Source organism: Berghia stephanieae, chromosome 5 (assembly GCF_034508935.2).
Source record: "Berghia stephanieae isolate SIO BIC M18660-M18661 chromosome 5, UCSD_Bste_1.3, whole genome shotgun sequence".
Classification (NCBI taxonomy): Eukaryota; Metazoa; Mollusca; class Gastropoda; order Nudibranchia; family Aeolidiidae; genus Berghia; species Berghia stephanieae.
In genome coordinates, this window is record NC_088364.1 from 12,553,384 (window position 1) to 12,575,442 (window position 22,059).

Here is a 22,059-nt window from a genome sequence, read left to right on the forward strand (position 1 = left end):
GCGGTACGGTCTTTGCTTCGTACCCAAAAGGTACCGAGTTCGATCACCCGCCATCGCGCTGTGTGCCCTTGAGCAAGTCACATCACCCTGCCTAGCTCAAACGCGGCGCTGCACTGCGGCTGACGCCTGGATTATTCCAGTCTCCCATTGGAATATATAGACCCTAGAGACAAATTTTCCCCTATGGGATGAATAAAGGGAATTTTATTTATATCTAACTGTCTTAAATTCACCAACATGTCCATGATAAGTGAAAAGTATGCTTTTCAACTCCAGAAATTCATTTTCAAGAAGTTTATTATTGATATGGTGGCCGATTATTGATATGGTGTCGATTATTGATACTATTTTGAATTCTTAAATTTGATAAGATATGAGAATAAAGTGTAAAACTACGATTTTAAACCGTAATGTTTTATTCAGACTTGCCTTCTTGAAAACTTTTTTTTTTTTTAATTTCTAGGAAATAAAAAATTCATTTTCAAGAAGTTTTATTGAATTAAAAATCTCTTAATAGTTCTCATAATGGAGTCAAAAATTCGTATTTCTACGGAATGTTCGTAGTACAAGGCAGGTCTGTAATTAGGTCTGGCCAAAATGTTTGTTTGTTTTTTTTTAAGCGTTTTGTAAATTCCCCGACAAATTGCCGATATTATGTGTGTTGTGTTGTGTGTACTTAGCTGTGTTTGTTTGAGTAAGAATTGCCTGTGGTTGCGTGGGTTAGTAGAAGAGGAGGTAGAACGATTATCGATGCCATGCGAGTAGGTAAAATACCCACCTGCTCTGTCCGCCAGATGGATTGTAACGATGCATACCAAAAAAAAAAGGTATTATAGTCTACAATAAGAACTTAAATGAGAACTAATCACGGAACTGGCGGTCTAAAATCAATCACACAAATAGCCGAGTGACGTTAACGTCAGTCTTTTTTTTTAACGTTATGATCGTGTTTTTTTTGTTTTTTTTGCTGTTTGTTTTGTTTTCTTTTCTTTTCTTGGTTTTTTTTCTTTTGTTTTGTTTTTTTTTTTTTTTTGTTTGCATGTTGTTTGCTTATTGTTTTTGTTTGTTTTGTTTTGTGTCTTTTTTTTCTTGGGGGGGGGGGGTGTTGTTTTTCGGGGGGTTTTATATATTTTTTTTTGTTTATTTGTTGTTTGTTTGTTTTGTTGTTTTGTTTTTTTGTTTGTTTGTTTTTTGTTTTTTTTTTTTGGGGGGGGGGGGGGGGGGGGTTCAGAGGAAGAGGAATTCAGACAAGATTGAAAATGGAGTTTTGTCACTAGACATGGAACATTGTCGATTTGTGTCATGTTGTGCGCTTAGCGGTGTCTGTGTGAGTAAGAATTGTCTGTTGTGCGTGGGTGGTAGAAGTAGAAGGTGAATTTATGAATAACGCTATTATTATCACGGGAGTTATTGACTCGTGTTAAAATGACTATTTAGTGTATGGCTCAATAAATAGTTGGGGGATTTTTTTCATCTTAATTTATCTTTTTTAATCACCCCCCCCCCCCCCCCCCAAAAAAAAAAATAAAAAAGAATCACAATCATGTTAAACTTGAAACTCGAACGTTTTTACATGTTATCACAGGTTGATTTAAAATAATAAATTCCAGTCGTTACTGCTGCTTCCGCCTCCTCTTCTTGCTCTCCCTCCTCAGCTGCTGCTACTGCTACTGCTACTACTACTACTACTACTACTACTACTACTACTACTACTACTACTACTACTACTACTACTACTACTACTACTACTACTACTACTACTACTACTACTACTACTACTACTACTACTACTACTACTACTACTGCTACTACTACTACCTACCTACCTACCTTCCCCCCTACATGCCTCTCTCTCTCTATCTATCTATTTTATCTATATATCTATCTATCTATCTATCTATCCATCTATATAACTACCTATCTATTTACCTATATATCTATCTGTATATTGAGTTACTCCAGTACTTCATTCGCACATTCAGAAAAACGTTGGCACCTTTAAATTTAAGAGAGAGAGAGAGAGAGAGAGAGAGAGAGAGAGAGAGAGAGAGAGAGAGAGAGAAAGAAAGAGATATTTGTTTTTTTAATTAAATCCTCTCCACATAAAACATGCAATTTTACCGAAGTTCAAATTCAATTTACTAGGACAATGCGTGGAATTTCCAAAAGAACAAAGACACACCAAAATTCTCCACTCCCTGCTTAGCTTTTAACTTACATAACGTGATTATTTAAATAAACAAGAAGACAGAAGGGAACAAAGACACCGATCGCTCTGTCAATGCCAGGGCTATTCACTCCTACCGACATCCAAAAAAAATAATTTTACATATAATTTTTTTCCTTCTTTTTGTTTTATGTTGTTTTTTGTTTTTTTTTTTTTTTTTTTGTTTTTTTTTTTTTTTTTTTTTTTTTGGGGGGGGGGGTGGAAAGGGCGCAAAACTTCGTTCGATCAATCGATTAAAGTTGGCGTGTACTTATTTGCAGGTCTGGTAACCCCCAAATTGTTAAGGCCCAATTGTTGTGATGAAAAAAATGATACTCTCCTAGCAACGCTAAATATTGTCCATTACATCAGGCCCATAATTGCGTTCGGTTATCAGACCTGCAAATATGTGCACCGAGATGACAGTGAATCTGCAACTTGCCAAAATAATTTTTACAAATAAAATACTTAAACCCGAGAAGTTTTTAAAGTATCGCACTGAACTGACTTCTTTCGAGTCTTAGGTTTAATTTTCTCCCCCCCCCCCCTTTTTTTTTTTTTTGTTTTTGTTTTTTGTTGTTGTTTTTTTGTTTTGTTGTTGTTATTGGTGTTGTTGTAATTGTCGATGTGGTGATGGTGGTGGTGGTGGTGGTGGTGGTGTCATAGGTCTTGTTGTTGTTGGCAAATTAGTCGATAAGATGAAAATATTCCTACGCCCAAAATATGTAAAAATTGTGTTATCTCAGTATTTTTTTTTAATATAAAAGATCGTTTATCACTCCTTTATTCTCGATGCATTGCATGTCTGTGACTACAAAAAAAATCAACATGCAAGTAGTATGTATGTATTCAGGCTCATAAACTAGAGAGAATAAATAGACAAAATTCGACGATAAGACAGGCCAGGGCATTCTTTTCTCGACAGGCCTGTATTATCATCATAAATATCTATGCAAATCGCATGAGATTCAATATTACGCCTGAGACTGTCCCCGAACGACCCTCTCTCCTCTCTTTTTTTTAATTTTTATATACATCATAGATTTCAAATACTAGATTATGCAAGAATCGCACAAAAATAAGAGGGGTGGGGGCGGAGGGGGGGGGGGGGTAATGAGCATTTATATAACGCAGTAACAACCAACATTAAATAATTCACATGAGACTCCGCTGTCCCCGAACGTCCTTTTCCTCTAATTTAAATTTTTAGAAATCAATACATCATAGATTTCAAATGCTAGATTGTGCAAGAATAAGATTTTTAAAAAAATAAAATTGAACGTTAATTCAGCGCAATATTCAGTAAGACAGGACAACACATTGTAGTCCCGACAGGTCCATTATCAATAAATATCTATGGAAATCACCTAGATTAAATGATTCACGTGAGACTCTGTGAATGAACCCGAACAACACTCTGACCTCTTTCTCTTTTTTTTTTTTTTTTATTTATTTATATTTGGGGGGGGGGGGGGGGGGATTACCTTATAGATTATAGATTTCAAATGCAAGATTGTGCAAGAATAGCTATATATATATTATATATATATATATATATATATATATATATATATATATAAATGATTTCATTTTTTTACACGCACGCGCGCGCACACACATACACATACGCACACACATACAAGAAAAAAAACGTGAGCATCTATAAAGCGTAATATCCACTAAACGTGCTAAAAGCGCTTTACAAAGGGTAACTAGCCAACAGCAACGCTTAACATGTAGGACGAGACATAACGATATTACAATATTTTGCGGACCGATCAGATACAACGCTGTTAACGGCCAGGTACTTATTTTACACCTGGGTACGGTGAGGGAATGTGGTAAAGAGCCTATATGAGCTTTAAGATAAAGAGCCGACAATGACAACTTTAAAGAAGAAGAAGAAGAAGAAGAAGAAGAAGAAGAAGAAGAAGAAGAAGAAGAAGAAGAAGAAGAAGAAGAAGAAGAAGAAGAAGAAGAACAACAACAACAACAACAACAACAACAACAACAACAACAATAAGAAGAACAAGAACAACAAGAACAAGAACAACAAGAAGAACAAAGACAAGAAAAAGAACAAGAACAAGAAAGTTCCCATCACCATCTTGTCCAAGTATAAATCTATGTCCATAAAACAGAGATCCCACCCCTTCCCAATGTCTTAATGCATAGATTAAACATGCAATAATAATCCCACAGCAAACAAAGCAATGGCGAAACCAGGGTGCCAGATAGGTTTTGATAATAATGCCAAATAATCACAGAGTAGAGGAAGAAAAAAAAAGGTACACGACCAAGGTAGGTATGAAATATAAATGTTTATCTACTATTCATATAAATATAGCAGGGCGGCCATGTTCTTTTTCTTTTAAAAATGCGCATCCAGCAAAATAAACAACCAAAAAATATGTTACATCATACGAAAAAATATAGCTAATAAATAAATAACAACAAAACAACAACAAAAATTCTGGTTTGTAAGAAAATAATATTTACCGACCTTAGATGAACTTCGATGCAGGGTCAATCAACATTCTCAACTAATGTCTGCGTCAGGTTAATGCTAAGATCATTTTATTTTGAAATATGACATTTGTTCCCCCCATAAATAAAACCAATTGAGAATTATTTTAAAACTTGTAATATCGCCTAACAGGTGTCATGTCCCGTCCTACTTGTTTAGTGTTGCTGCTTGCTATGGACCACTTGTAAAGCGCTTTTGAGCACTTTTAGAGGATATTGCGCTATATAACTCCTCTTTTTTTTTGTAAACTCCAAAATATCAATTAAAGTTTTGCAATGTATTTATTGTCTTAAATCGGAATCTTATAAGGACTCGACCTCCTCGAGCTTACATTTGTTTTTAAATGGGGGAGGGGGGGGGGGGGGGGGGTCATCTTCCTGTCTACGCAAATCTAAAATTATTCCAAACAACGCGAATCGTTTGGCATGTATAAAGTATGGGATATAAGGGGGGATTTGGCATATAAAAATTCAAACTGGTAACCCTGAAGAGTCTCGGTCCATTAAAAAGCAAAGACCACTTAAAAGAAGGGAGAGGATGATAGGCGTGTATAGGGATATAGCATATCAAATTACGACAGACTTTATCATTGAAAAGAACAAAAGAGAGATGGGGGGGGGGGGGGGGACGAGAGCATGAGATAATAATCATCGGATGTGGAAAATGGGTAAGACTGATTGAACAATTGTCTGACGTACTCTGGAAAAGCACATATTATAAAATTTTGGCCAGCAAACTCGTCCTTCAAATAATACCCGGGACTTCCCTGAAGACATTCTTAAAGCCACGGGTTTGAGAGTTTTTGAGAATACTGGGGTCGTTTTAATCGAGTTTTGTGATCTTTGTTTTGTTTAATTTTTTCTTTTTTTTTTTTGTGCAGCTATGTGATCTAGTTGTATGACACTCGATTTCGAATCGGAAGGTCATGGGTTCGAGCCTCGCTCGGCGCATAGTTGAGTCCTTGTATAAGGCTCTTTACTCATATTCTCTCATCGTTCTCAGGTGTAAAATGAGTACCTGGCCGTTAACAGCGTTGTAATATCGCATGACAGGCGTCATGTTTCGTTCTACATTTTAAGAGTTGCTGTTGGTCAGGGACCCTCTGTAAAGCGCTTTGGGCACGTTTAGTGGATACAGCGCTTAACACTTAACATATAGGACGAGATATGACGCCTGTTACGCGATAATACAATTTTTTTCCGGACAGAGACAACGCTGTTAACGGTCAAGAACTCATTTTACACCTGAATACGATGAGAGAATGTGAGTAAAGAGGCTTTTTCCAAGGACTCAACTATGCGCTGAGCGAGGCTCGAACCCAGGACCACCCAATCTTACATGTGATAGCAATCCCTCTATTTGTCTACCAATCGGCTTACATCACGCCCTGTCTATTTATATCTTGTCATCAGTTCATTATCTTTCTATTTTCTTATATTTTTTTTTTTTTTTTGTAATTGAGCATGACGAAATTTTTTATTTTTTTTTTAAAGAAAAGAAAAGAAATAAAAAGGAAGGGAAAACGCACTTTAAAAGTAGTTTCAATTAAATGAACTGCATTTCCTGATGTTGTTATATTTTGTGTTTGTTTGTCTTTGTCTTTGTATTTGCTGTTATTATGTCTTTTGCCGGTTTGTTTATTTGGATTTTGTTGGGTTAGTTTGCTTTGTTTTGGGGTTTTTTCTTGCTTGTTAGATATTTTTGTTTGTTTTTGTTTTGTTTTTTGTTGTTACTTTTTTTTATTATTGCGCTTTTCAATTTTTCATTTGTCTTTTCTTTTATTTTATTTTAATTACTTTTATTTTTTTTAAACTGAATTTTGATTTTATCCTGAAATAATCCTTGGATTATTTTTTTAAAGTTGTTCTATCCTCAAATAACTCACTTCAAAGCGGATCGTCGAGTATCAATTTCATTCCAAAAGCACATCATGACAAGAATAACCCGTGCCATCATGACAAGAATAACCCGTGCCATCATGACAAGAATAACCCGTGCCATCATGACAAGAATAACCCGTGCCATTCCTATAGATAGAATGCGCTTGGCCAAGGAGTTCACAACATTGCCATCCGGAAGTATAACGGACCAACACACAAACTTTGTGTAACCATGAACTTTTATAGTCTGGTTAATACAGTTTAGTGAGAACAACTCACAAACGCGGATGGCAAAAACAATAACAAAGGCCTGAGTGACGTCATCTTCGAACTATCTATATTTATTTATCTATCTCCCGATTTCCCCAAAACAGGTCTATCAATTTTCATGGACCAGAAGCAGGTGTGTGTACGAAAACAAAACAACACAAAAACAAAACGGGTTTTTTGGGGGGTTTGTGTGAGTGTGTGTGTGTGTGTGTGTGTGTATGTGTGTGTGTGTGTGTGTGTGTGGTGTCTGTGTCAATGTGTGTGTGTGTGTGTTTTTATTTCCGCCTGTTTCTGTCTTCAATTGTTTATTTGTTTTTTGTTTTGTTTTGTTTTTTTGTTTGAGGCAAAAAAAAAAGGGGGGGGGGGGTATTTCCGCCTGTTTCTGTCTTAAATTGTTTATTTGTTATTTTTTTAATTTTTGTTTGGGGCAAGAGGGAGGGGGGGGGGGGTGGGCTATTTTCCTTACTTTTATTCATGTATTATTACCCTTACAGAAGAGATAATCCGTCAATGTCCATGAGGCAAGAAGGAAGGAAGGATTGAATGTTACATTCAAATCAAAAAACACAAACATAAGGAAATAATAATAATAATAATAACATAACAGGAAATGGCAAGAGATTACATTATACATACAACAATCATCTTGAAAGAAATAGTGGAAGGGGGGAAGGTTGGGGGTAGGAGGGTGGGGGGGGGGGAAGGGGGGTGGGGGGATAGGCCCGATTTATAGGAGAATTCCATAGACAGCGGCAAATGTAATGTGGATATTATCATTATGCTATATACATTGAGAGGTCATAAAGAACAGAATCATTTATAAGGAGATGAAGAGAGAGAGAGAGAGAGGAGACAGATGAGAGAGAGACAGAGAAAGAGAGAAGAAGAAGAGAGAGAGAGAGAGAGAGAAGAGAGAGAGAGAGGAGAGAGAGAGAGGAGAGAGAGAGAGAGAAGAGAGAGGAGAGAGAGAGAGAGAGAAAAGAGAAGAGAGAGAGGAGAGAGAGAGAGAGAGGGAGAGAGAGAGAGAGAGAGAGAGAAGAGAGAGGGAGAGAGAGAGAAGAAGAAGAGAGAGAGAGAGAAAGAGAGAGGAGAGGGAGAGAGAGAGAGAGAGAGAGAGAGAGGAGAGAGAGAGAGAAGAGAGAGGAGAGAGAGAGAGAAAGAGAGAGAGAGGAGGAGAGAGAGAGAGAGAAAGAGAGAAGGGAGAGAGAGAGAAAGAGAGAGAGAGAAAGAAGAGAGAGAGAGAAGAGAGAGAGAGAGAGAGAGAGAGGGGGAGAGAGAGAGAGAAAGAGAGAGGGAGAGAGAGAGAGAAAGAGAGAGGGAGAGAGAGAGAGAGAGAGAGAGAGAGAGAGAGATAGAATTTTTTTTCCTCTTATATTCAATATATTATCTTACCTTTCCAAATACGGGCTCGTTGTAAATATTCAGGATAGAGGACGTGTATTTATATGTAGGTCTGATAACCTAAATTGTTGTGGCCTCACCGTTGTAATAGCCCACAACTGGATTCGGTTATCCGACCTGTAAATAATTGCACATCCATAGACAATTGTCCTCCCTGTGTTGATATACAACTGTATCCTTAGAGAGCATTTAATAAAGTGTTCCCATGCTCCTTGCGTTTCCGAATTCTTGACATGCATGTATTCCTCTAGCAGATCACTCACTCACTCAATCCTCTCCGAGGGGGGGGGGAGAAGAGAGAGAGAGAGAGAGAGAGAGAGAGAGAGAGAGAGAGAGAAGTAAAAAGACAGAGAATGAGTTAGCACGGGTGAAAGGAGTAGTAGAGGAGAGGGAGAGGGAGGAGATAGGAGAGAGAAGAGAATTGTGAGAGATAAATAAAAAGATAGAGAATGAGTTAGCACGGGTGAAAGGAGTAGTAGAGGAGAGGGAGAGGGAGGAGATAGGAGAGAGAAGAGAATTGAGAGAGATAAATAAAAAGATAGAGAATGAGTTAGAGTGAAAGGAGAGGTAGAGGAGAGGGAGAGAGCGGGGGGGTGGGGGGGGGGAGAGAGAGAGAAGAGAGAAAAGTGAATTGAGAGAGAAAGAGAGAGAGAGAGCGGGGGTTAAAAATATAGAGAAAGAGATAGGGTGAAAGGAGAGGTAGAGGAGAGAGAGAGAGGGGAGGGGGAGAAAGGAGGGAGAGGCGAATTGAGAGAGACAGAGAGACGAAATGAGAGAGAGGCGAATTGAGAGAGACAGAGAGACGAAATGACAGATAGCCTAGAGAATGAAATAGTAAGGGTGAAAGGAAGGGTGTGGAAGAGAGGAAGGGGGGAGGGGTGCGAATCAAGAGAATTTGTACCGCGGAGGAAGGAGAAGAGAGAAAAATCTCAACAAGTTTTTATATAATCCAAGAAGCACATAATAAATAAATGGAAAGTAACGCAATTAAAAAGTCTGGCGATGTTGACACAGCAAACAGCTTTGATACCTCATCCATCCATTGGTAACACGGGTATAGAACACACGTAGACATAATGTTATTACAGTCAGACCGACAAACACATAGGCTACACGTCAAAAAAAGATATATATTTAGATACATATTCAAACGTATTTTGATTCGTAGGAAGATTTATTTTTAAAAATTGTTTTAAAACCTTTTGTTTATTTTGTGTTTCTTTTATTTTGTTCCACGTCTCACTCGACTTGCACGTCTCATTCGAGTGAGACGTGGAACAAAATAAAAGAAACACAAAATAAACAAAAGCTTTTAAAACAATTTTTAAAAATAAATCTTCCTACGAATCAAAATACGTTTGAATATGTATCTAAATATATATTTTTTTTTGAAAAAGTTTGATAACAGATTTTGAAAATAAATCAACGCGTTTACACAAAGAAGGAACGAAATTGACGTCACTCAGCTCTATTGTTATTGTTTTTAGACGACAAACCATTTTAATGATTATTACTTCTCACCAAATTCTATCAGTCAGACAATAAACATAGTCTTGTGCGAAGGTACGTTAAATTCGGTTGGCGGATGTTGTGAGTATTTTACCAAAAGCAGAGCATTTTTTTTTAAAAACATTTTTTTTAAGTTTTCAGACAAGGCTAGGTCAGGTAACGAAACGAAAAGTAGCGAACGCATTTGAAATTTTAAAAATACAAATAAGGCTGTTAAAAAGCGGTACAAGAATTTATTTTTTTAAATAAATAAATTAAAAATTAAAAAATTAAAAAATAAATAATTAAATTTTTTAAAAATAAAAATATATATAATATATATATATATGTATGTATGTGTTTGTGTGTGTCTGTGTGTGTGTGTGTGTGTATGTATGTATGTGTGTGTGTGTGTGTGTGTGAATATAATATAATAAAACTAAAAAACCGTCAAGGTGAGATTTATGGGCCAGTTAAATGGAGGAATGTGAGAACGGCTCGGCTTGGATGAAAGGAATGCTAAATAGAGGGGCTGTAATCAGAGCAAGGAGAGAAACTGAATAAAGACGGGAAGAGGAATTTATAAATATATTATTATTATAAATATTATTATTTAGGTATCTACTATCTATCGGCTATCTGTCTATCTATTTACCTGTCATTAAAAATAGTTAGACATAATACACTCATTTTTTTAAATCTAAATTGTTTGAATAGGAATATGTGACCTCCAGACTCAAAACGGTATTTTAGAGGATATTGAACTAGATAAAAAACTGCTTTTTAAAAAAATTTTGTTTGTCTTTGTTCCGTTTGCTTATTTGTTTTGTCGTTTATTTGTTTTGTTTTGGGCTGGATTGCTAATGTAAAGGAATAGACAAGGAAAGACCAATATATATATATATATATATATATATATATATATATATATATATATATATATATATATATATATAATATATATAATGCAAATTTTCACTCACTCGTTTCTGTGAGTGAAAATTTGCATTATATATTAGCTCTAACCACCATTATCGAGCACTTTCGTACCTAAAAGTACCCACCAACACTCATATATATATATATATATATATATATATAATATATATATATATTATATATATATATATATATATATATATATATATATATATAAATCCGGGTCAAGTTTGTTTCCTGGTTTATCTCAACTTGAATCAACAAGAAAATAATTGCCTTGATAAATTCTTATTATTTTATATTACGCTCTGTCTGTATATAAACGTGAATAGAATGGGGTGGGTGAGTGGTATTGTTGGGAAACTTTAGCATAGGAATGTGATATTAGAATAAAAATGGATGATTTTATCAGCTTACGCGGTTTTATCAGGTCGTATAAGCGTCCGATTTTGATGGGTTTTGAGGTGGTGGAGGAAGAGGAGGAGGACGAGGAGGAGGGGGAAGAGGAGGAGGAGGAGAAGAAGAAGAAGAAGAAGAAGAAGAAGAAGAAGAAGAAGAAGAAGAAGAAGAAGAAGAAGAAGAAGAAGAAGAAGAAGAAGAAGAAGAAGAAGAAGAAGAAGAAGAAGAAGAAGAAGAAGAAGGTTTTTTTAAATCATTATTTATTTGTTTGTTTTTCTCTTTCTTCGTTTTATCTTTTGTTTGTTTGGGTTTTTTTTTTGTTTTTGTTTTTAGTTTGTTTTTGGTTTTTTTTGTTTGTTTTTTGCTTGTTTTGTTTTTTTGGGGGGTGGGGGGGGGGGAGTTGTCGATAACTTTAGTTTTTTTAACTTGAAAACTCCATTCACCAAAACCCCCGATCATTTTCATTCATTTTAGATTTACTTTTATACTAAATAACATCTAGTTCACCTCGACATTAACATCATCAGATTGTCGCGACTCGACTCGACTGACGGGTCACATGTATGGGAATTCCCGTTAGAAGACAACGACAACAACAACCAGAGCGTGTCAAAGATATAAAACAAACCGGCCCGTCAAAATTCAAATGTAAATTAAAAAAAACTCCCCTGAAGTGTTTGTTTACTCTTTATTTCCCTTTCGGCCGTGATCTAGAAAAAAACACTTTTTTTTAAATTTGGCCATAAAAATTCATCCTTCAAAATTTCAATTATCGATTGATTAAAAATGACTTTCGTCTTGTTAAAAAATTATCAAACCTGGGATTCCAGGGAATCTAAAAGAAAGTCCCAGGTTTGAGAGTTTTTGACAAGATGAGGGTCGTTTTAATCGATGGACGAGTTTTCTGGCCAATTTTTAAAAAATGTGTGTTTGTTTGTTTCACAGCACGACAACTGTGTGTGTGTGTCGCATTTGGATTTCTCTCTTAGTCAAACAATACAGTTTGTTATAGGAAGAAGCCCCTTTTGATTGGCAACGATCAGCGGGCCCCCCAGCGTGTGTGTGTGTGTGTGTGTAAGTGTGTGTGTGTGTGTGTGTGTGTCATGCCATATTTATTGTGCTATGTTTTCCGCGTTTTAATTGAACAGCTCTGACGATGTTTTCAATAGGGCTGTATCTGCGATAATAATAATAATAAGAAGAAGAAGAAGAAGAAGAAGAAGAAGAAGAAGAAGAAGAAGAAGAAGAAGAAGAAGAAGAAGAAGAAGAAGAAGAAGAAGAAGAAGAAGGAGAAGAAGAAGAAGAAGAAGAAGAAGAAGAATGAAAGAAAGAAAGAGAAAGAGAGAGACAGAGAGAGAGAGAGAGCGAGAGAGAGAGAGAGAGAGAGAGAAAGAAAGAGAGAGAGAGAAAGAAAGAGAGAGAGAGAGAGAGAGAGAGAGAGAGAGAGAGAGAGAATGGACTGAGGAAAGAAAACAAGAAAGGATATATAATTTGTGGTCATATTGTTGAGAGGGTATTCATATTCATAACCATTACATTATAGGAGCCAATGTAAATTCGTTTGAACGTTTGTATTTCCAGCACAAACAGTGTGGAGGAAGGAATAGAAACAAGCCACTTGCTTACAACTTACAATTACAGATATGGTACTGTGGTAAATGGTAAACAGTGACAGTAGAGGGGACGAATGAATGAATTAATAAAATGAATGAATGACTGAAATGAATGCATGTATGAATGAGTAAATGAGTAAAGTATGAGTGACGGAATGAATGAATGAATAAAATGAATGAATGAGTGAATGAAAGAATGAGCGAGTGAATGAAAGAATGAGCGAGTGAACGAATAAATAAATGAATGAATGAATGAGATTCATAAAAACCATAGACAATAAGCAACCGAGTGAGCAAACGCAAGGGGCCCAAAATTCTAATGCAAGGGAAATAACAGCGGAATTCTACATTTCGAACAATGTTACGGTATTGGTTACTCCCCTGAATATAAATCCAAATACAATAGCGTTTAGTTCCATTATATAATTTGACAAAGACAAATAACAAGGACGTTTTGTGAGGTTTTTCCACTTATATAAAAAAAGTCATCTATCTCGTACGTTATGTCACATTCATCTTCTCCTTTGTTGATTCTAATCAAAACATGCAAATAAACTGATAAAAAGCGTGGGGTAGAGAGAGAGAGAGAGAGAGAGAGAGAGAGAGAGAGAGAGAGAGAGAGAGAGAGAGAGAGAGAGAGAGGGAGAGAGAGAGAGGGAGAGGGAGAAGGAGAGGGAGAGAGAGAGGGAAAGGGAGAGAGAGAGAGAGAGAGAGAGAGGGAGGGAGAGAGGGAGAGAGAGAAAGAGAGAGAGGGAGAGGGGGAGAGAGAGAGAGAGAGAGAGAGAGAGAGAGAGAAAGAGAGAGAGAGAGAGAGAGAGTTCAGCTGTTAGCAAGACCGCACTTTATGAATTGTTAGTGGCAGTTAGTAGTTTGCTATAATAATATATATATTGCTACACAAAGGGCCATTAAAGTCTTGTAACAAATTTCAAAATGTTCTAATTTTTTAACAGTTAAAATATTTGGATCAATTTGAAAACATTTCAAAATGACACCTAATATATATTCTTGTCTTTATACATGGTTAATACAAACGTATTCCTCACGTATATTGAACGTTTTTGTGTATGTGTGTCTATAAATGGTTATGATAAAGTCGACACAATATGTGTTTTGTTTATACAATTATAAAATCACACATTTTCAAAAAGTGCAAAATGGTCATTTCAATTTAGTTACAAGGCTTTCATGGGTTAGTATTGATAAGTACAGTGGTATCCCTTTAATATGACAGCCTTCATAGACAATTAATTAACTCTCTTGATTTCAACATATATGAAAATAGAATAAATATTTTCAATTTTTATGTGGAACTCACAAAAGTCCCAAAAAATATTTTAAAGACAGAGAGAATACTTTTCATTGAAGTTGATATATACATTATTCATTGTTGCCAATTCAGGAGGCAAAAAATTTACTGAACTTTTACACAAACACATTGACCAACCCCTTTCTGAGTGCTGAACTCCAGTAAAAAGACATTGTGTGGTTACTTTTTTCCCATTTAGCAGATGATTGGAAAAATACTGCAGGTTTATAAAATACTGAATTCCGTAAATATACAGAAAATTGGCAACCTTTATTATTACAAGCTCCAGCAATCTGAAGCATTACGACTGATTGTGAATAAATGTATTTTATATGAAGACATTCAATCGAAGGGATACGAAGACTGTTTGATGACAAAAGGTAAACACTCACCACCCTGGACAGCTTCTAATCCTTCCTTGAATGTCGCCAGGCATCTGTCAGCTGCTTGCTTTTGCTGAACTGAAAACCCATGGACAAACAAAAGGTATTGATGCTACGCGTTTAGATTTTTAAAATATACCTTGCTTTACTAATAAACTGTCAGGTGTTAATTCATTTTTGCTTTGGTTTGACTTTTTATGGGGGTCCTGATAACTCAGTTGGTAGAGCACTCGTTTCACACACAAAGGAACTGAGATCGATCTCGGGTGAAGTCGAGATTTTTTTCTGATTCCCCTGTCTACCCAATAGTGAATGGGTAGCTGGGTCTGTTAGATCTGGTGGAAAGTTCTTTGTGATAGACAAGCGTCTTATCTAAAGGATAGCAAGCAATTGCTATTGTCCATTTCATGTTATAGAAACCGGGATAAACTCCAGCTTCATGGGCATAATGGCTCTGAAGAACTAATTTATTTTTTGGGGGGGCTTTTTTATGATTTAAAATATTGAAGGAAAAATCTTAATTTCATATACGACAGAAACATACAGATTGTTTCCCTTTCTGCCAAAGATCTAAGACAGGTTCATCCTATTCCAGACCTGCCAACGAACCTCAACTATCTAGAAAAAGATTTATCATATTTTCCCCAATATTTCTGCAAATTTTCTCATATTGTTCCGCGTGCAACCGTCCAAAAGTTCAAATTTAGCATTCACGGAATAACGGAAATATCAAATGAAGAAATTAAGGAGCAGGCACCGGTGTAAGATAAAGATCTGAACACATGTGTATGAAAGGTGCTAGACACAGCAAGAAAGAAAAACATAAAAAAAAAAAAAATCCCAAAAAATCAGTCGACCTCGACTGGGGAGTTCAATATAAAGTGCAATATCTACTAAACATGCTCAAAGTACTTTACCAGGGGTCCCTAGCCAACAGCAACATTTAACATGTAGGACGAGACATGCTGCCTGTTAAGCAATATAAATTTTTTTTTTTTTCCACACAGACAAAACTGTTAACAGCCAAGTACTCATTTTACACCTGAGTATAGTGAGAGAATGTGAGTAAAAAGCCTTTTCCAAGGACTCAACTATGCACCACTCAGAGCGGGACTCGAACCCAGGACCTTCCAATCAGAAGGTGAGGTGAGTGTCATAACACAAGACCACAAAGCCACACTATAACAACAATAAAATCCATACCCGTCATCATCTTTTTGTACTTGTTGAGATGACACAGAGCCAGAGCATTCCACACTTTTGGGTTGTCTTGGTACGTCGTCTTTAAACTGAAAATGACATTGAAAATTAAAGAACATTTATCAAAAAATATGTTTTTGACATGTGAAAATGGAAGGAAAATGTTAAAATGACAATTGCTACATTGAAGAATAAGAATTGAGCTTTTTAATTAGTGCAAATCCACAATACGTGCTCAAAGCACTTTACAATGAGTCCCTAACCAACAGCAGTACATAACATGTGGAAAAGACATGATGCGATATTTCAATTTTTTCCGCCAAACACAACACTGTTAATGGCCAGGTACGCATTTTGCACCTGAGTACAGTGAAAGAATGTGAGTAAAGAGCCTTTTCCAAGGACTCAACTATAGCCGCTCAGAGCAGGTGAGTGTACACCACTTGATCACAGAGCCGCACAAATTACATTGAAAATACATTTTGAAATTTGAAAATGAAAGGAAAGTACTAAAAAGATAAGTGATGAATGTGGTCAGAGTGAAAATTGAAAATGAAAGGAAAGTACGAAAAAGATAAGTGATGAATGTGGTCAGAGTGAAAATTGAAAAATGAAAGGAAAGTACGAAAAAGATAAGTGATGAATGTGGTCAGAGTGAAAATTGAAAAATGAAAGGAAATATTCTTACTCAAGACCAAACCCATCAAAAACAATATCTAGGTCATAACGGTAAGATATGATGTCAGTTAGAGTTAAAATCAAATACCTTTTGTAAAAGGTTAAAAAAAAATTTAAAAAGAAAGGAAAAGCAAACTTACCTGGCAATCATTTCTGCCAGCTGTGACGATGCATATTTGAACTTGCTACAGATATTCAACAGTTTCAAATGGAAGTCGGGATTATCTGTTTTCAAAACAAAAACAAACAAAAAACAAATTAAATAAATAAAAAACACACAAACAATAAAATTATTAATAGGATAAAAAAATTTTTTTTAAACTTGAGCGTTTATATAGCGCAATATCCACTAAACAGACTCAAAGAACTTTAGAAAGGGTCCTTTGCCAACAGCAACACTAAACATGTGTAGAACAAAATGTGACGCCTGATAGGCAACATTACAATTTTTATCCGACAGAGACAATGCTGTTGACTGTCAGGTATTCATTTTACACCTGAGTACAGTGAGAAAATGTGAGTAAAGAGCCTTTTTCAAGGACTTAACTATGCGTTGATCAGACAGGGACTAGAACCTAAAACCATCCAATCAAAAGGCAAGTGTCACACCACTAGACCACATAGAATAAATAATCATTTTTCTAAAAGCCCTCTGAGCTCCATTGTTTAATTTTTTCAAAAGCCCTCTAAGCTCCTTTGGTTCATTTTTCCAAAATCCTTCTCTAAACTCTATTGTTTCATTTTTTATCTGATCACTCCTACCAAGGAATAGAATAAAAATCACCATAAGAAAAAAAACCCCTTTAATTTGATTTGTCAACTGACTTCAAAGTGGAGTCAGAACGAATACTGAATAAGAAAATATTATTCAGTGCCGATGGTGACAAAAAGTGAAAAGGGAGGAAAATTTTTAATTTTTGCCTTTAAGCCCAATTTTAACCGCATTAACCCCCACTTTTAAAGCAATTGAGATGATAAATTATTATTGATTTTCTAGTTAATTTCTGGAGAGTGGGAAACTGTACCTATTTTTTCCACCACACATCAAGTTTCTCACTGATAGTACATTTGATTGGGGGGAAATGTAATTTATTTTTTTTAAAAGAGGAAATTCAACCTCTAACTCTAAAATCACGGATTTCTACGTATCAGAATAAAATCATCGGCCCAGATTAAGAAGAGGCAACTAACCACTTTGGCACTTTTGAGTATTACAAAAGACACCAACAGTATAAAAACACATTTTGGGGGATTCAGAAGGGAAAACCTGCAGAAATCCAATAATCAGTATTTTAAACCATCTAAAAATATATCACAATTTTTTAAAGGATTGTCGACTTTTAGTGTAACTTCATGGAAAAAAAGTAGATAATCTTATAATACTACACAGTTCTTCTGTCTCTTACTTGGAAAAATCTCCAGGGATTTCCTGTACACAATCTGGGCCACTTTCAACTCTTCACAGAACGGGGTTTCATTGTCCACGTCCTGGAATGAGAAAAACAATAAAACTTTGAAAATGTCAATTTGCCATTAATGCTAACATTAATTTAAGGTGAGATGCAAATCTATGGTTGAAAAAAATTGAATAATATTTTCAAAAAAAAAAAAAGAAAAGAGAAAGAAAAAGAGAAAAAGAGAGAAAAAAAAAAAGAAGAGAAATTTATTCAACCATTTTCCATGACATATTAGCAGCCTAATCTTGGTTTATGGTAACACAAGTGGTAGGGCAATTTATTCACAATCAAAAAAAAATACCAAAAAAAAAATTAAATGCTTTTCACCAAATCTAAAAGAGACTACCCATTCACTGCTGGGTGGACAGGGAGGTCAGAAAAAACCTGACTGCACCCGGGATCGATCTTGGTCCCTTTGCATGTGAAGTGAGTGCTCTACCAACTGAGTTATCAGGAGCCCCATTACACAACAGAGAATATTCAATAGTAGGGATGATATGATGGTTATATTCTTCACACACGTTTTCCACTATGAACCCTCATTTGCATCAGAAAACACAAACATTGAATACGAGAGTATGAGGACGAAGACAATAGAGTAGCTCCATTTTTATTTTTTTTAAATATCAAAGATACAAATGAGGGAGCAGGCACTGGTGTAAGAGGGGGTCCGAGAGCTCAGTTGGGAGAGCACTCGCTTCACACACAAAGGGACCAAGATCGATCCCAGGTGCAGCGAGATTTTTTCTGACCCCCCAGTCCACCCGGCAGTAAATGAGTAGCTGAGTCTATTAGATTTGGTGGAAAGTATGTTGCGATAGACTAGTGTTCTATACAAAGGACAGCAAGTAATTGCTATTGCCCGTTTCACACTATAGAAACTGGGATAAACTCCAGCTCCATGGGCCCAATGGCTCGGAAGGACAAAGAGAGAAAATCGGTGTAAGTAACAAAATTAGAAGGGGGGTATGAAACGATCTTTGAAGCCGGAGATGACCTGACATCATGGATCGGCAAACATAATTTGGAGGTGTAGCCATACGCTACTACTACTAGAGAAAGATCTGGAAAAGTGTGTATGAAAAAGTGTCAGACAAAGTAAAGAGAAACACTTTACCATTTTCTCCGATTTTTTAGCTTTCTTCTTCTTTTTCTTTGGAGTCTCTTCCTTCTTTTCAGGCGTTTCGGCCACCTCTGAGATCTTCAGGACTTTCTTCCTCTTTATAATCGTTCTAGCAAGATCCAGCTCCATCTGATACATCTGAATACAAAAATAAATATAAATAAGTAAATAAATAAATGAATAACGACAGGAAGTTCAGTTCCTCCAGTGGTAGAACTGAATTCTAAGCCGCTAAAGGCTGTGGTCTGTAAAAAATAATGATATCAGCTTTTCAAAAAAAAAAATAAATAAATAATAGACATGGAAGAATGTATCATACTCAAAACCCTTCTTTAGCTAATAACAAAAACAGTTAAAACGTTGATACATCTCATGAAATCCAGATAGGAGTCCACAGAAAGTTTTGGCATGTCTAGTTGGGATTTAGGACATCAAAATTTTCTGCCTCCTGTTTTTGTTATTGGCTGAAGAAGGGTTTTGAGCATGAAACGTTACATGTTTAGTATTTAGTCTTTCTTTGAAGTTGTTGATGTTCAATTTTGGTTTTGACGTTTTACATACAAACTGAAGTGGTTCTTCCAAGAACTTAAGTTCGACTCCATGAGTCTCTTTTCACCTTCCGACTGATTATGTCATGTACTGACACATATTATCCCAAAATTATTTTAAAAATCAAAATTCCATTGTGCCTTTACCTCTAGGTAGATGATTTCTGAGTCTGGCATGACTCGTTGTCCCATGAGCAGCAGCTCTCGGGCAGCCTCAGGATTCCCACTGCCATCTGGGGATCTTTCAAACTGGGCAGCCTTCACCCAAATGTCTGGTGAGAAATAGAAAATAAGACACCAGACAATGAAAATAAGTGGCAGGGTTGACAATTCAGGAGGCAAACATTTACTGAAATTTTATGCAAACGCATTGACCGATCCCTTTCTGAGCGCTGAACTCCAGTATAAAAACGTAAAACACTGACTTTTTTTTTCCGTTTAGCATTGGTGATTGGAAAATATACTGAAGGTTTATAACATACTGAATTCCATAAATATACGGAAAATTGGCAACATTGAAGTGGGTTTCTCCATTCCATTTTCTTAGTATTTCTATGAAATTCTATGACTCGTGGTGTTAAGATAATAAGGTTACTGTCAATTGGTTTTATTCAGCTTTAATTAAAGTACTTCTACAAATGCAGGGGTGTCAACTCAAAATTTTGAAAACCACTGAAAATTTCTGCGATCAACAATCAAACACCACCATACAAGAAATTGAAGAAAACATACATACATTGGCTGCTGAGACTATCAAATAATCTACAACTAACTAATCCAAAAAAAATGAGCTTTTATATAGCGCAATATCCACTAAACATGCTCAAAGCACTTTACAAGGGGTCCCTAGCCAACAGCAACACTTAACCTGTAGAACGAGACATGACGCCTGACAGGCATTATTACAATTTTTTTCTGACAGAGACAAATAGTCAACCCTCAACCCTCCACCCATATAACTCATACAGTCCCATCAAAACAGGGAAAGATGTTTTCAATAGCAACAGAATGTCACATACCTTCTCTATGAGAGTGAATCCTTAGAATTTTATTGTACAGACGAGTCACCGTATTCAGTTGTCTCTGAAACATAAAAACAAACAAGGATGTAAAGGATGTTTTTGAATAAAAAACTTTCACAGGAAATAAGAATATTATGGAAAGATACAATTCTCTGCTTAAGTGAAAATATGATGTATTCCTGGTTTTCGAGTTTATATTATTTTTTTTCCCCAGGTGTGAATAGAAAATCAATAACAGTGGAAAGTGAGTTAAGGATGGGGGGGGGTATGGGAGGTGAAAGATGACGCATTCTTGGTAGTTAAATCTACAAATTTTGGCTCCATATGCAGGACCACACAAGTGTCTGATTCACCTACTAACACTAACATATGGAGGAGTATTCTAAACTTGGGAAATTTAAATATCTAGTCTTTAGTAATAACCGAGTCTCCTTTCTTTTTATTTGTATTTTCAACATTGTTTCTTGATATTCTTATTTTGTATTTTTATACTTGCTTTGACAAGAATTAATAAAGCAAAACCAACATAAAAACAAACAAACAAAAAAAGAGGAGAAAAAAAGAAAAACAAAACATCCTATACAAATGGTTACATGTAGCGTAAAGCAATTTATATCAGGCAACTGATGATAATTAATTATGGTAAGTCAAAATTAAGCCTGTATCTCTTCTTGTGAGGAGAGAAAGATGGTGATAAACTGGATATGTCCTATGGATGAACCAATACACTATACCAAGGGGTAGCCTCCAGACGGACCCCACAGGGAACAAGGAGAAGAGGGAGACCCTTTGGAGAAGGACCCTGGAGTGTGACATAGTAGTAGCGTATGGCTACACCTCCAAATTTATTTCATCAACCCAGCTTCTAAAGTCTTCCTCCACCCTAAGGGCGGTTTCGTAGCCACCTTCAAGTTTAGTGACTGGACAGTGGAGGACGATGTGATCGCTGGTCTCTGGGGCTGCCTGACATATCTGGCAGGTATCACTGTTTCCAAGTTTCCATCTGCACATATTTGATGCAGTTCTGCCATGTCCAGTTAAGAGGCGATTTGAGGAAGTCCAGTATTTCCTGGCGTTATTGAATGCAGGCACTCTTTTGATTGGATCTTTAATGATGTTTCCTCCTCTTGGTGTTTCCCTCCAGTTTTCCTCCACACTGAAGTCTGCCATTTTTGTTAGAGAAGGATCATCACGTTGCCGTCGTACAGGAGCTTGTGCGCTGCCATGACCCTGAGGGTGAGACCAGCCTAGATCCAATCCTGCTGGAATAGCTGAAGATGAGTAGCCAGACCAAGAATGATCCAAACCGGTGTCCAGACAAGGTTCTTCCTTCTCCTGGACCCACACCTCCAACTCAAGGAGTGTGACATGATGGCCCAGAAGTGGAAGTGGGGAGGAATATCAAAGATACCACAAGACTGTGATGGTTGCAGATCTACTGTGTGCAACTGAATCACCGAGAGGATGAGTCAAGTTAAGTTAAGTTAACACTGAATTAATTTATTTAATTACCGTTTCCTTGCAGAAGTCAATGTGCATTTCCCAAGAGAGAACATCCTCCTGAAAAGGTCAAAGAAAGAGAAAATTATCAAGTCAAAATGTTACATCTGGCCAAC

The 22,059-nt window shown here is 36.3% G+C and overlaps 1 protein-coding gene across 1 annotated transcript in view; it reads right to left on the reverse strand.

The window, feature by feature from the left end:
* Positions 1 to 22,059, reverse strand: part of LOC144972428 (U3 small nucleolar RNA-associated protein 6 homolog) — a gene marked incomplete in the record, with an annotated part of 519,965 nt that overhangs the window by 464,922 nt on the left and 32,984 nt on the right. The window contains 7 exon segments of the mRNA XM_078913596.1: positions 14,425 to 14,493; positions 15,619 to 15,704; positions 16,434 to 16,518; positions 17,700 to 17,781; positions 18,868 to 19,011; positions 19,569 to 19,693; positions 20,441 to 20,504. Of these exon segments, the coding sequence (XP_078769722.1) occupies positions 14,425 to 14,493; positions 15,619 to 15,704; positions 16,434 to 16,518; positions 17,700 to 17,781; positions 18,868 to 19,011; positions 19,569 to 19,693; positions 20,441 to 20,504 (655 nt within the window).